Below are 14,251 nucleotides of genomic sequence, written 5' to 3'. Positions count from 1 at the left end.
AAACATTTACAAGCTGTCACCTCACATTACAGTACAGAATATAGCCTTTAAACATTTACAAGCGGTCACCCACACATTACTGTACAGAATATAGCCTTTATAAACATTTACAAGCCGTCACCCACACATTACTGTACAGAATATAGCCTTTGGAAACATTTACCAAATAGCCAAACATGTTTTGTTGTAAGTACAGCACTATGGTCACTGTTTTCAAACTATAGTGGAATGAAATATGACCTTGTTGAGGATATACTTTGGGACACACTGGTAACAGTTGAAAATACACTGCTCCTGCTGTACTAAAAAAGACCCCAGTGACGTGTTTCATCATCTTAGCGCTAATTGTCATGGTGCCACATGCCCATGGTTAGTTTACCACACGTCCCGTCCCGCAGACTGTTAGAGCCGTGCCCTTCGCAAATAGGTGCTTTGCTCCAACGGTTCCATTGTGTCGAGCTTCAGAATCTCGTCATGTCCTAGTTAGTTGAGCTTGACCTATATTCCTATCAAGGTTAGGTTTCAAGGGACTGGGAAGAGAGGCTGGGTGGCGTGATGTCGCTGTATGTGTGTCTGCCTGCCTGCCTCCGTGTGTGTGTGTGTGTGTGTGTGTGTGTGTGTGTGTGTGTACACTCAACACTATTGGTGCTGCAGCATTATAAAGTGAACCAGCGAAGGTAAACAAACACTCAGAGCTAGTACCGACGCTCTTTCATCACAACAGCTAGTACCGACGCTCTTTCATCACAACAGCTAGTACCGACGCTCTTTCATCACAACAGCTAGTACCGACGCCCTTTCATCACAACAGCTAGTACCGACGCCCTTTCATCACAACAGCTAGTACCGACGCCCTTTCATCACAACAGCTAGTACCGACGCCCTTTCATCACAACAGCTAGTACCGACGCCCTTTCATCACAACAGCTAGTACCGACGCTCTTTCATCACAGCTAGTACCGACGCTCTTTCATCACACAGCTAGTACCGACGCTCTTTCATCACAGCTAGTACCGACGCTCTTTCATCACAGCTAGTACTGACTTGGCCCATAGAACACCTAGTCAAACACTAACTAACAAAGGGCTTGGCCCAGAGAACACCTAGTCAAACATTAAACTAAAATAACTGCAATTCCAGTTTCCTGCCTGCTTTTTCTGTTTGCATAGTGCCCTGACAACATTGGGGGAAGTATTGGATGTTTATTCTACATACTCAGAGGTGAAAGTAGATGTCATTTCTTTCTGGTACGGGACAAATCTATGTGTGTATGAGCTCTCTTTTGGCCTAGTCTGTGGACTGGGCCTAGTCTGTGGACTGGGCCTAGTCTGTGGACTGGGCCTAGTCTGTGGACTGGGCCTAGTCGTGAAGATTTGTCATTTAACGTTTAAACTGTATTACCTTTTATTGTGGCATAAACACAACCGGTCCACGTGTCTCGGTGTCGGCCACTCATCTCTGCCTTGACAAAATGTCAGTGTTCTCATCTAAACACGTCACATTTTGGAGCGTAGGCTATACCACACGTTTTCAAGTCCATTCGCTCATTGTTCATGCCTCTGAGATGCAGTAACGATATAGAGTAACGATATAGAGTAACGATATAGAGTAATAATAAATAATTGTGTAAAAGCCAACAGTTTTCTTGACATTGTGTTGTAGTTATTGTGATCAGCTCATGTTTCACCTGTGTAGCGTACCCCACTATCTCTTTTCCTGGGACGCCGTACCGGACCGTAACACCTTACTTTGACCCTTGAACTAAATCTAAATCGGCTAGCTGCCAGAGGGAGAAGAGGTCAAGCAAATAGAATTCCACCAAATCAACCTCAGGGACTCTGAGCTGCAGTTAGAGAGGGAATGAACATTCACTACAGTCTACATAACAATAGTGGTCATTAATAGAAATCAAAACAGACCATGAACAATGGTATAACTGGCTGCTAATAGATCATATATATAAATATAACTCTTGCCCTGTGGCAGCCATGTAAGGATGGGTTCTTCTGCTAACTCTATTTATAATAATATTTACCTAAGTTGTCCCTTACCATTTGGCCAGACACACCATGTCGTGGATCTTCCTCCAGTTCTCTCCAAAGTCCTCAGACAGCCAGAGTTCATTCTGTAAAAAGGGTTAAACGGTTAACAAGGGTATTTAAAATATATAGGTCGAATGAATTGTCCGTAGAGTTCCGAGACAGGACTGTGTCGAGGCACAGATCTGGGGAGGGTACCAAAACATTTCTGCAGCATTGAAGGTCCCCAAGAACACAGTGACCTCCATCATTCTTAAATGGAAAAAGTTTGGAACCACCAAGACTCTTCCTAGAGCTGGCCGTCTGGCCAAACTGAACAATAGGGGGAGAAGGGGCTCCCGAGTGGCGCAGCGTTCTAAGGCACTGCATCTCAGTGCAAGAGGCATCACTACAGTCCCTGGTTCAAATCCAGGCTGCATCACATCCGGCCGTAATTGGGAGTCCCATAGGGAGGCGCACGATTGGCCCAGTGTCGTCCGGGTTTGGCCGGGGTAGGCCATCATTGTAAATAAGAATTTGTTCTTAACTGACTTGCCTAGTTAAATTACGGTTGCATTTTTTTATTATTTATTTTTAAATAGGGCCTTGGTCAGGGAGGTGACCAAGAACCCGATGGTCACTCTGACAGAGCTCCAGAGTTCCTCTGTGGAGATGGGAGAATCTTCCTGAAGGACAACCATTTCTGCAGCACTCCACCAATCAGGCCTTTATGGTAGAGTGGCCAGACGGAAGCCACTCCTCAGTAAAAGGCACATGATAGTCGGCTTGAAGTTTGCCAGAAGGCATCTAAAGGACTCTCAGACCATGAGAAACAAGATTCTCTGATCTGATGAAACCAAGATTGAACTCTTTGGCCTGAATGCCAAGCGTCATGTCTAGAGGAAACCTGGCACCATCCCTATGGTGGTGGCAGACTCATGCTGTGGGGATGTTTCTCAGCAGCAGGGACTGGGAGACTAGTCAGGATCGAGGCAAAGATGAACAGAGCAAAGTATAGAGAGATTCTTTATGAAAACCTGCTCCAGAGCGCTCAGGACCTCAAACGGATTAAATTGAAGACAGACGGAAGCTCTGAACACCTGTGTGGAATGGAAGAAGGCCGGCAGAAATGTGATGTCACTGAAAAAAATACTGTCTTCTGCAACTGTGATAAAGCAGGTTAAAACAGTGGATATTTTGCATTTTTCAAATTATTTTGATGTGATATGAAAGTAAAGGGCTTTATGTTTCCAGAATCGTATCACAATTGAGAATCGATTCACGTTTAGACGTTTAGTATTTAGCTGTTTTGGCTGCCAGAGCCAGGTTACCTCTGAACCATATTTCACTACTGAATAATGTAACCAAACCATATTACACTCTTGAATAATGCAACAATTCACAAGTATGTGCAGACAATTAAAGGGTTTATTTTCTTGTCCGCACACATTAAATTAGCTGACAATAAAAATGTATATATATTTTTTTAATTCTTATAACAATTTGCTGACAATACACAGCTAACTCCTGCTAGATAGCTACAGTGCCTTCAGAAAGTATTCATACCCCTTGCCTTATTCCACATGGATTAAATTGAGATGATATATTAATAATATATATTATTATTATATATTTTTTGGGGGGTTGGGGGCCCCCAGAGCAAGGCGGGGGGGCCCACGGGCTTGGATTGTTAAATAGTTTGTGCTTACTGGCTCGTGGCTACTGTGATATTTACGGTAAATTTGAGCTGCGACCCAAGAATGTCACGTTTCCAGGCAAAACAAAAGGGTAAGGCAAGGATGTAATATGAATTGGCCACTCCTCAGACTCTCCTTTATCTCTTGTAGTGGGAATAAGGCCTTAGATAAAGAAGGTCTGAATGGCTCTTGTCAATCCTGAGTGCTACATCACGTGAGGCTGGCCAGACGACAGGTGTGTAAAAGTACTGATAACTTGTGTGTGCTGATGGGTCTGGGTATTAGGAGAAGTAAGAATATTTTCTATTACTCCTCAGCTTCCATACGCAAGCAAGCAAGCACACACACACACACCCTGACCCCCCACTCACAGTGTTGCTGATGACCAGGAGAACGTTGGCGTCTCTGGGGTTGTATGTGATCTGCATCAGGGGGTTGAAGGGAAGATCCTGCTGCTCAAAGCTGTTCCCAAAGTCTCTGGAGATAAAGATACGAGAGCCCAGGCTGCCAGACACATCACCTGTCAGGATCACCTGGGAGGAGCAGGACAAGCAAACCAAATTAACTCCTAGAACTATTAGGAAAATTGAACAGCCTTTTGCTACATATGGAGACATCCCATATTATAAGCTAAGAAAAGTAACTAAGCTTTTCAGTAAAAGTGTTGCCATTATTTTCAGAAAAACGTTTCTTATAGGACATGCCAGTTCACAGGTTTTAAAACACAAAACTCGTCTTACCTTCCCAGAGTTCTCCGGTCCGATGGCGATGCCAAACTCTGTCCGGATGAAAGTGTTGTTGATGAGGTTTGTGACATCCTGGAACGACTTCCCATAGTTCTCACTGAGGAGGCAGAGAAGGAGGTGAGGCGGTCAAATAGGACACTTTCTTGTTCAAATACACACACTTTTAATATTTAACCAGTTGTCAGCTCAAATAATAGCTGTATTCTTACACGAACATTTTTCCGACATAACTGGTGGTGAATCGCAACATGAAAAACCCTTACCTTCGATAGAGTTTAGACTGACCGAATCTCAACATGAAGAACGGCACCTGGAATGTTGTCAGAGCCAGGATGACCTGTCGAGAACAAGTCCAGCTTAAGGACTAGTATAAAAACTGTGTGGTTCAAGCCCTGAATGCTGATTGGCTGAAAGCCGTAGTACGTGAGACCGTATTCCAAGGGTATGACAAAACATGTATTTCTACTACTCTAATTACGTTGGTAACCAGTTTATAATAGCAACAAGGTAACTCGGGGGATGGTGGTCTATGGTCAATATACCACAGCAAAGAGCTGTATTGGCCATATATAACTCCCCCGAGTTACCTTGTTGCTATTATAAACATACATATATACATACATACATACATACACACACACACACACACACACACACATCACCACACACCTCTTGGGCCATACTGCTTAAGTAAAGAACACCTGTATTCCATCAATGAGTTTGAGACCCTGGTTTGACGTAATGATCATTTAAAATCAGCACATAATTAGGACAGGACATGGTAAAACTCACCCCGGTGGCGTCTCCAACCCAGGCCAGTGACACGGACCCACTCAGGTCATTGAAGGAATACTGAGAAGAACAAAAAGTGAGATAGTCAGAATATTTGCATTCTGTTTATTGATGACAGACTGATATGCATCACATACATACAGTTGAAGTCGGAAGTTTACATACACCTTAGCCAAATACATTTAAAACTCAGTTTTTTCACAATTCCTGACATTTAATCCAAGTAAAAATTCCCTGTCTTAGGTCAGTTAGGATCACCACTTTATTTTAAGAATGTGAAATGTCTGAAAAATAGTAGAGATTTATTTCAGCTTTTATTTCTTTCGTCACATTCCCAGTGGGTCAGAAGTTTCCATACACTCAATTAGTATTTGGTAGCATTGCCTTTAAATTGTTTAACTTGGGTCAAATGTTTCATGTAGCCTTTCACAAGCTTCCCACAACAAGTTGGGTGAATTTTGGCCCGTTCCTCCTGACAGAGCTGGTGTAACTGGGTCAGGTTTGTAGGCCTCCTTGCTCGCACACACTTTTTCAGTTCTGCCCACAAATGTTCTATACGATTGAGGTCAGGGATTGTGATGGCCTCTCCAATACCTTGACTTTGTTGTCCTTAAGCCATTTTGCCACAACTTTGGAAGTATGCTTGGGGTCATTATCCACTTGGAAGACCCATTTCCGACCAAGCTTTAACTTCCTGACTGATGTCTTGAAATGTTGCTTCAATTTATCCACATAATTTTCCTTCCTCATGATACCATCTATTTTGTGATACCATCTAAGTGCACCAGTCCCTCCTGCAGCAAAGCACCCCCACAACAGGATGTTGCCATTCCAGCGCTTCACGGTTGGGATGGTGTTCTTTGGCTTGCAAGCCTCCCCCTTTTTCCTCCAAACATAACAATGGTCATAATGGCCAAACAGTTCTAATTTTGTTTCATCAGACCAGAGAACATTTCTCCAAAAAGTACGATCTTTGTGCAGTTGCAAACCGTAGTCTGGATTTTTTTTATGGCTAGTTTTGGAGCAGTGGCTTCTTCCTTGCTGAGCAGCCATTCAGGTTATGTCGATATAGGACTCGTCTAACTGTGGACATAGATATTTTTGTACCATTTTCCTCCAGCATCTTCACAAGGTCCTTTGCTGTTGTTCTGGGATTGATTTGCACTTTTTCGCACCAAAGTACGTTCATCTCTAGGAGACAGAACACGTCTCCTTCCTGAGCGTTATGAAGGCTGCGTGATCCCATGGTGTTTATACTTGCGTACTATTGTTTGTACAGATGAATGTGGTACCTTCAGGCGTTTGGAAATTGCTCCCAAGGATGAATCAGACTTGTGGAGGTCTACCATTCAAGCAAATGGGCACTGAGTTTGAAGGTAGGCCTTGAAATACATCCACAGGTACACCTCCAATTGACTCAAATGATGTCAATTAGCCTATCAGAAGCTTCTAAAGCCATGACATCATTTTCTGGAATTTTCAAAGCTGTTTAAAAGGCACAGTCAACTTAGTGTATGTAAACTTCTGACACACTGGAATTGTGATACAGTGAATTATAAGTGAAATAATCTGTCTGTAAACAATTGTTGGACAAATGACTTGTGTCATGCACAAAGTAGATGTCCTAACCGACTTTCCAGAAATTTCTTGTTAACAAACTAGAGTTTTGGCGTGGTTGAAAAATGAGTTTTAATGACTCCAACCTAAGTGTATGTAAACTTCTGACTTCAACTGTAACTAAAAAGGAAGAAATCCATCACATTAGTCATGGGGTGTGTAATAAAACAGGAGCGGTTTTTAGGCATATGTGATCTTGAAAATTAACTGCAGAAGATCTAATAACGTAATAAGGATATACACCACATTACCAAAATATCTTGTTCTGACTGGAATATACACCACATGACCAAAATATCTTGTTCTGACTGGCAGCACGTTGTCTAACTGGAATTTACACTACATGACCAAAAGTATGTGGACACCTTCTCGTCAAACATCTCATTCCAAAATCATGGGCATTAATATGGAGTTGATCCCCCCCTTTGCTGCCATAACAGCCTCTACTCTTCTGGGAAAGCTTTCCACTTGATGTTGGAACATTGCTGAGGGGATTTGCTTCCGTTCAGCTGGAAGATCATTAGTGAGGTCGGGCACTGATGTTGGACGATTAGGCCTGGCAGTCGGCGTTCCAATTTATCCCAAAGGTGTTCGATGGGGTTGAGGGCAGGGCTCTGTGCAGGCCAGTCAAGTGCTTCCACACCGATCTCAACAATACATTTCTGTATGGACCTCGCTTTGTGCACAGGGGCATTGTCATGCTGAAACAGTTGCCACAAGTTGGAAGCACAGAATCATGTAGAATATCATTGTATGCCGTAGCGTTAAGATTTCCCTTCACTGGAACTAAGGGGCCCGAACCATGAAAAACAGCACCAGACCATTATTCCTCCTCCACCAAACTTTACAGTTGGCACTATTCATTCGGGCAGGTAGCGTTCTCCTGGCATCCACCAAACACAGATTCGTCTGTCGGACTGCCAGATAGTGAAGCGTGATTCATCACTCCAGAGAACGCATTTCCACTGCTCCAGAGTCCAATGGCGGCAAGCTTTACACCACTCCAGTCGACACTTGGCATTGCGCATGGTGATCTTAGGCTTGTGTGCGGCTGCTCGGCCATGGAAATCCATTTCATGAAGCTCCTGACGAACAGTTCTTGTGCTGACTTTTACTTCCAGAGGCAGTTTGGAACTCGGTTGTGAGTGTTGCAACCAAGGATCCATTTTTACGTGTTACGTGCTTCAGCAGTTCTGTGAGCTTGTGTGGCCTACCACTTAGCGGCTGAGCCATTGTTGCTCCTAGACGTTTCCACTTCACAAAAACAGCACTTAGAGCTAACCGGGGCAGTTCTAGCAGGGCAGAAATTTGACGAAAAAGGTGGCATCTTTTGACAGTGCCACGTCTAAAGTCACTGAGCTCTTCAGTGAGGCCATTGTAATGCCAATGTTTGTCTATGGAGATTGCATGGTGGTGTGCTCGATTTTATCCACCTGTCAGCAACGGGTGTGGCTGCAACGGGTGTGGCTGAAATAGCCGAATCCACTAATTTGAAGGGGTGTCCACATACTTTTGTATATATACACTGGATATCATATGGTGAATGCACCAATTTGTAAGTCGCTCTGGATAAGAGCGTCTGCTAAATGACGTAAATGTAAATACACACACACCAGTTATATGCCTAATCAAAATTGTATAAAGTGCCCAAATAGCTATGTAATATAAGTATTATGTATGTTTGCGTGCGTGCACAAGTGAGCCTAACGCCCTTTCCCTCCTTACTGCTGTACCATGCGTCTGCCTCTCACTCTCCAGACACCCAAGTGTTACAAAGCATCACATGTAGACACTAGAGTGTTACAAAGCCAAGCACCGCTAATCCTTAGCGTGCAGAACCAGACCAGTAGGCCTTGGACCAAATGTCCTCACAGTAGGAGGCTGCACTATAGTACAACTAGTCCCAACTGTCAATCAACTGCCAAATCCTCTTTAGAAGAAGAGTCAAACATACACGTACTTAACCCAAATTACAAAAATGACATGTTTCCCTTATGACAGCAATCCATGCTTTGGTTTAGTTTACCTGGCACTGTATCTACATGCTTATGGTTTTAGCAGTTGTGGCAAACATCCAATCAAATCCTGGCTGGTACCGATATTAGCATTTTTGTCCAAATCCTCCAAAAGGATCTAAAATTGATTGTGAAACTCAACAAAGTCACTTATAGATGATTTGAAAATGATGCGCGGGAAAAAAATGCTAATATGACTTGAAATAGGATTTGTGCCACAACTGCTAAAACGTTAGCATGTGGAAACCAGTGCCAGGGAAATTAAACCAAAAACATGGATTTCTGACCGGAGCTGTTGGTTCTGCTAGCTAGCTAGAATAAGATACTTAAACTCTTAATCTCATCAAGCGGTTACTGTACTCTACTCTTTCACTATGTGGACATTCATAGGATTAGGCCCACGCCACATCCGGTCAGCACTATCTACAAACCAGACCTGGGTTCCAATCCTATTTGAAATCATTTCAAATACTTCATCTGTACTTGATTGAGATTGCCTGCTGCAATGGAACCAATTGGCCCGGTCCCAAAAGTGCGCCTGGCACTCCAGGCAAACTCTCAAAGTATTTAATAGATTTTAAATATTTCAAATAGTATGTAAACCCAGGTCTGCTATAAACTGCAGTGGGAACTATGCTGTACGGTACCCAAACAGGAGTATGTTGGACCTATGGAGGACATTTAGGTTGAGCCTCTTGGAATTCTGCCTTCAGTCTTTAGGGTTCTTCCAAAATAGGACCCTATTCACTATAAAGTTCACTACTTTTGACCAGGGCTCATAGGAGAAGGTGTGGCATTTGGGACACACATTTAGTCTCTAGATTACCCATAATCCTGCCTTTGGCTTCAAGGTCTGGCTGGGACAGAGAAACTATGCAAAGTATATCGCTTTAGAATGGCTGGACGAATGGCGTTAGTTTCAGATCTATGTCAATCATTATCAGTGCATGACTCTAAGAAGATCTGTGACAACATGATACTGTATGTACCGGAATTAATCAATTTATTGTGTTTTGGGAAACCCATAATTACTAAGTGGTCATTATTTGTCCTATTCACGGTTGGTTCAGAGATCTACAAGTTGTTTCCAAGGACTGACTATAAAGCTGATTGTTCATTGTCAGAGGTTAACTAGGGTGCAGGAGGTGGTGTCCCTACTCTTTCCCCTCAGGGCCTGGTGCTTCATCAGAGGTTAACTAGGGTGCAGGAGGTGGTGTCCCTACTCTTTCCCCTCAGGGCCTGATGCTTCAGAGGTTAACTAAGGTAGAGGAGGTGGTGTCCCTACTCTTTCCCCTCAGGGCCTGATGCTTCATCAGAGGTTAACTAAGGTAGAGGAGGTGGTGTCCCTACTCTTTCCCCTCAGGGCCTGGTGCTTCATCAGAGGTTAACTAAGGTAGAGGAGGTGGTGTCCCTACTCTTTCCCCTCAGGGCCTGATGTTACCACTTCTGAATCATGTCAAGCTTCCTTATGTGTGATGTAGCCAACGTGCAATAACACATTCATACGTAGGAGGAAGGTATTATTTAGAAGAAAGTGCATCATATAAGTTCCTACTAAAATGTTTATACTAAATGCAATTTGTTGTTACTTGCTAGAAGGTAATGAAAGACGGCGGTAAGGACAATCAAGAACAGGACATACACACATTCTTATCAGGAACTACCAACTAAATCAACGAGGTGTCTGTGGGTAAGATGTTTGTTATCCGAATAGACCACAGATGTATTGGGTAAGATGTTAAAATCGGTTTACTCTATCCTGTGTTAACACAGCCAGATAAGAATATAGCCCTGTTTCAAGGACATCTGGTGATCTGAAATTAGACTGCGCTTTAAGGAAGAGCTAGCTACAGGGTGTTTGAGGACAACATCATTAAGAAAGGCAGTCAGCAGCATGTTCATGATATACAGTGCATTTCGGAAAGTATTCAGACCCCTTGACTTTCCCCACAGTTTGTTAGGTTACAGCCTGATTCTAAAATGTATTACAATTGTATTTTTCCCCTCATCAATCTACACACAATACCCCATAATGACAAAGCAAAAACTGGCTTTTAGACATTTGAAAACTGAAGTATCACATTTACATAAGTATTCAGACCGTTTACTCAGTACTTTGTTGAAGCACCTAAGACATTGAGTCTTCTTGGGAATGACGTTACAAGCTTGGCACACCTGTATTTGGGAAGTGTCTCCCATTCTTCTCTGCAGATCCTCTCAAACTCTGTCAGCTTGGATAGGGGAGCGTTGCTGCACAGCTATTTTTCAGGTTTCTCCAGAGATGGTCGATTGGGTTCAAGTCCGGGCTCTGGCTGGGCCACTGAAGGACATTCAGAGGCTTGTCCCGAAGCCACTCCTAAGTTGTCTTGGCTGTGTGCTTAGGGTCGTTGTCCTGTTGGAAGGTGAACCTTCGCCCCAGTCTGAGGTCCTAAGCGCTCTGGAGCAGGTTTTCGTCAAGGATCTCTCTGTACTTGGTTTAGTTTAGCTTTGCCTTCATCGTGACTAGTCTCCCAGTCCCTGCCGCTGAAAAATATCCCCACAGCATGATGCTGCCACCACCATGCTTCACCATAGGGATGGTGCCAGGTTTCCTCCAGATGTGATGCTTGGCATTCAGGTCAAAGAGTTCAATCTTGCTGTCATCAGACCAGAGAATCTTGTTTCTCATGGTCTGAGAGTCTTTAGGTGCCTTTTGGCAAACTCTAAGTGGGCTGTCATGTGCCTTTTACTGAGTGGCTTCTGTCTGGCCACTCTATCATAAAGGCCTGATTGGTGGAGTGCTACAGAGATGGTTGTCCTTCTGGAATGTTCTCCCATCTCCACAGAGGAACTCTAGAGCTTTGTCAAGAGTGACCATCGGATCCTTCTCCCCCGGTGGCTCAGTTTGGCCCGGCGGCCAGCTCTAGGAAGAGTCTTGGTGGTTCCAAACTTCTTCCACATTTTTTGGTACCCTTCCCCAGATCTGTGCCTTTCCAAATCATGTCCAATCAATTGAATTTACCACAGATGGACTCCAATCAAGTTGTAGAAACATCTCAAGGATGATCAATGAATAGTCAAAAACCTATGAATATGGGCCTACTCCCAATTCTCATCAGTTCTGCCAAGTAGCCTAGTGTAAATGTCAGATGTGCTTTCAGAAGCAGAAACAGTTGCTTGGGAACATATATAACAACTACACACACCCTTTCCCTATATGCCTAGCATGAAAAACATGTTTGCCTATTTTACCATCCAGACACACTGAGCCAGAACATGAAAACAAGGTAGCCTGAACTACAATATGAACTACAGGTTTTGCATGTGTGAATTTGATAACCAAAATGCCTAACAACTAAACTTACACCTGGTGATACCAGTACTTTCTTGAAAATACCCTCCATAGACTACACAGGATCTGAAATACCCTCCATAGACTACACAGGGTATTTTACTATCTATTCTAGAGTTAGGCAGAAAATGAAAACAAGCTAGCAGGCCATATCACTTATAGTATTATGTACACCACCATCATTCCATGAATTACCTAACTATCAAATGTACACTAGGTTACAACTATTGTCTATAGCTTTACATAGATAAAGAATATCTCCTTATTGAAAAATAATGTCAATTTAAGCAATGTGGAAAAACAAGGTAGCTAGGCCAGGCCTAGTATGAAGTACAGCAGCATCATTCCTATGGGGAAATATAGGTCAGACTCATAACCATTAGAGAGGGAACAGTTGAGAGACAGGACTAACTGGAGACGCATAGTAGTATATTGTAGCGACCCAATTGTTCCTTTATGATTTAGTCAGGTCATTACAATATGTTTACACTAGACTAGAGAATGTCCTCCATCCAGTACTGCACTGGGCGGGATAAAACATGTAAATGAATTGCTCTTTGTATTTCACTACTGTATTAGAGCTGTATAGCAGAAAACAAACTGTATGCTAAACTTACATAAGATTAAACGTGACATGATTTACAGGTACCCTTAAACAATTAGCTACAGAGATGCTAAATTGAAGATTATAACCCACAGTCCTGCACTGTACGGAGTTGAAGTCATCTTTAACTCCAGTAGCCTACTTGTGTCAATCATGTACTGTTGGAAAAAGATCCGCAAGTAAATAAATATTGCAGTCAGAGTGCAGTATAACAGCAGTATGCAGCAAATGCGTCCAAAATACAACATTCGATAAAGTTTCAAAACGGCAATATTTTTTTGTTGTTGTAAGGGCTGGCTTGACGATAGTTTAGTGAATCAAACATGAAAACATTGATTTCGTTCAAGAAGTGTTGAAAACAACTGGAGAATAGATGATATTTGGTTAGTTGCACTGTTAAAACCCACGTCATTTGAGAAGAGAGTAGTCATGTTCTTATGAGGATAATTATTGTCGAGGTAAAGTGTCACCTGCAGAGCATTAACCTATTATATCGGTGAAGTGTAACCTAACCGGATCTGCGGGGTTAACTTACGGTTTGGGTGTTGTTAGTCAACTCGGTGTCGAATCCCTGGAGACGGTTACAGTCTCCTTGATCCGCACTTCTTCTGCTCCTAATGTGGTCGGATGATTCAGAATCTAAATCTGGTGATCTCTTTTCGATATTCAAACTGGGATCTTTCACAAATTCATACTGACCGCTGTTATATAGTCCTTCTTTAAAATCATAAGATAACGTTAAATGGTGGAATATTAAAAAAAGAACACAGTGCGCCAGAACTCCCATTTTCACTGTTGGCCAAAAACACGACTATTATTATACGCTATATATTTGTTATTCTAGTAATCCTGACTATAAATTGTGGGTCGCTCCGGTTCGGAACACGGCCGCCGATGACATCAACACAAACAGTAGTCCTGACAGCGAGTGGTAGCCTACTTCGGGCTTTGTATGCTCTGCATGGGTCATAGACTCCTATTTGAGGCGGTGCGCTCCAGTCTCCAGAGCGCTTAGTTTTACGTCCTGATGCGCGGAAAAAAAGGTCGGAAGTCCCCAGCTAAAAACAAATCAGACGCACTAATTTTCCGAGATGCATTAGGTCCAATTGTCCACCGTGCAACTCCTTGTCCAAAAATTATACAATGTAACGGTGCATGAAATTGTGTCTATGGGATGGATATTACACACCTTTGCAGATAGCCCGCTGTGATTGGATTTTTACTGTGTTTGACACTGAAAGTGAGTCTTCTGATTGGTTAAGACCCCATTCGTACATCCTATCACACAATTTGCTGATAGCTGGCAAAGCCTTGTCAAGCTTGGTTGAGGGCACTACAACTATTCTATAGAGACAAAGATAAAGGATATACCGATAGAAAGCAATAATAATGGCGTCTTTTTATAGGCACTAACTTCACCATGGTTCGTTA

The 14,251-nt window shown here is 42.9% G+C and overlaps 1 protein-coding gene across 1 annotated transcript in view; it reads right to left on the bottom strand.

Annotated features, from left to right (window-relative positions):
• LOC106566365 (sortilin) overlaps positions 1-14,013 on the bottom strand; it is a 31,927-nt gene extending 17,914 nt beyond the window's left edge. Inside the window, exons 1-6 of the mRNA XM_014134309.2 lie at positions 13,356-14,013; positions 5,254-5,313; positions 4,725-4,798; positions 4,456-4,558; positions 4,087-4,248; positions 2,052-2,125 (exon numbers count right to left, since the gene is read on the bottom strand). Coding sequence (XP_013989784.1) covers positions 2,052-2,125; positions 4,087-4,248; positions 4,456-4,558; positions 4,725-4,798; positions 5,254-5,313; positions 13,356-13,607 — 725 coding nt within the window. The 5' untranslated portion in view covers positions 13,608-14,013. The remainder of the gene's footprint in view (positions 1-2,051; positions 2,126-4,086; positions 4,249-4,455; positions 4,559-4,724; positions 4,799-5,253; positions 5,314-13,355) is intronic.
• Between the last annotated feature and the right edge of the window lie 238 nt (positions 14,014-14,251).

This window comes from Salmo salar, chromosome ssa13 (genome assembly GCF_905237065.1).
Source record: "Salmo salar chromosome ssa13, Ssal_v3.1, whole genome shotgun sequence".
NCBI lineage: Eukaryota > Metazoa > Chordata > Actinopteri > Salmoniformes > Salmonidae > Salmo > Salmo salar.
The sequence above is the reverse complement of the archived record's forward strand: the minus strand, read 5'-3'. Positions and strand labels throughout refer to the sequence as shown.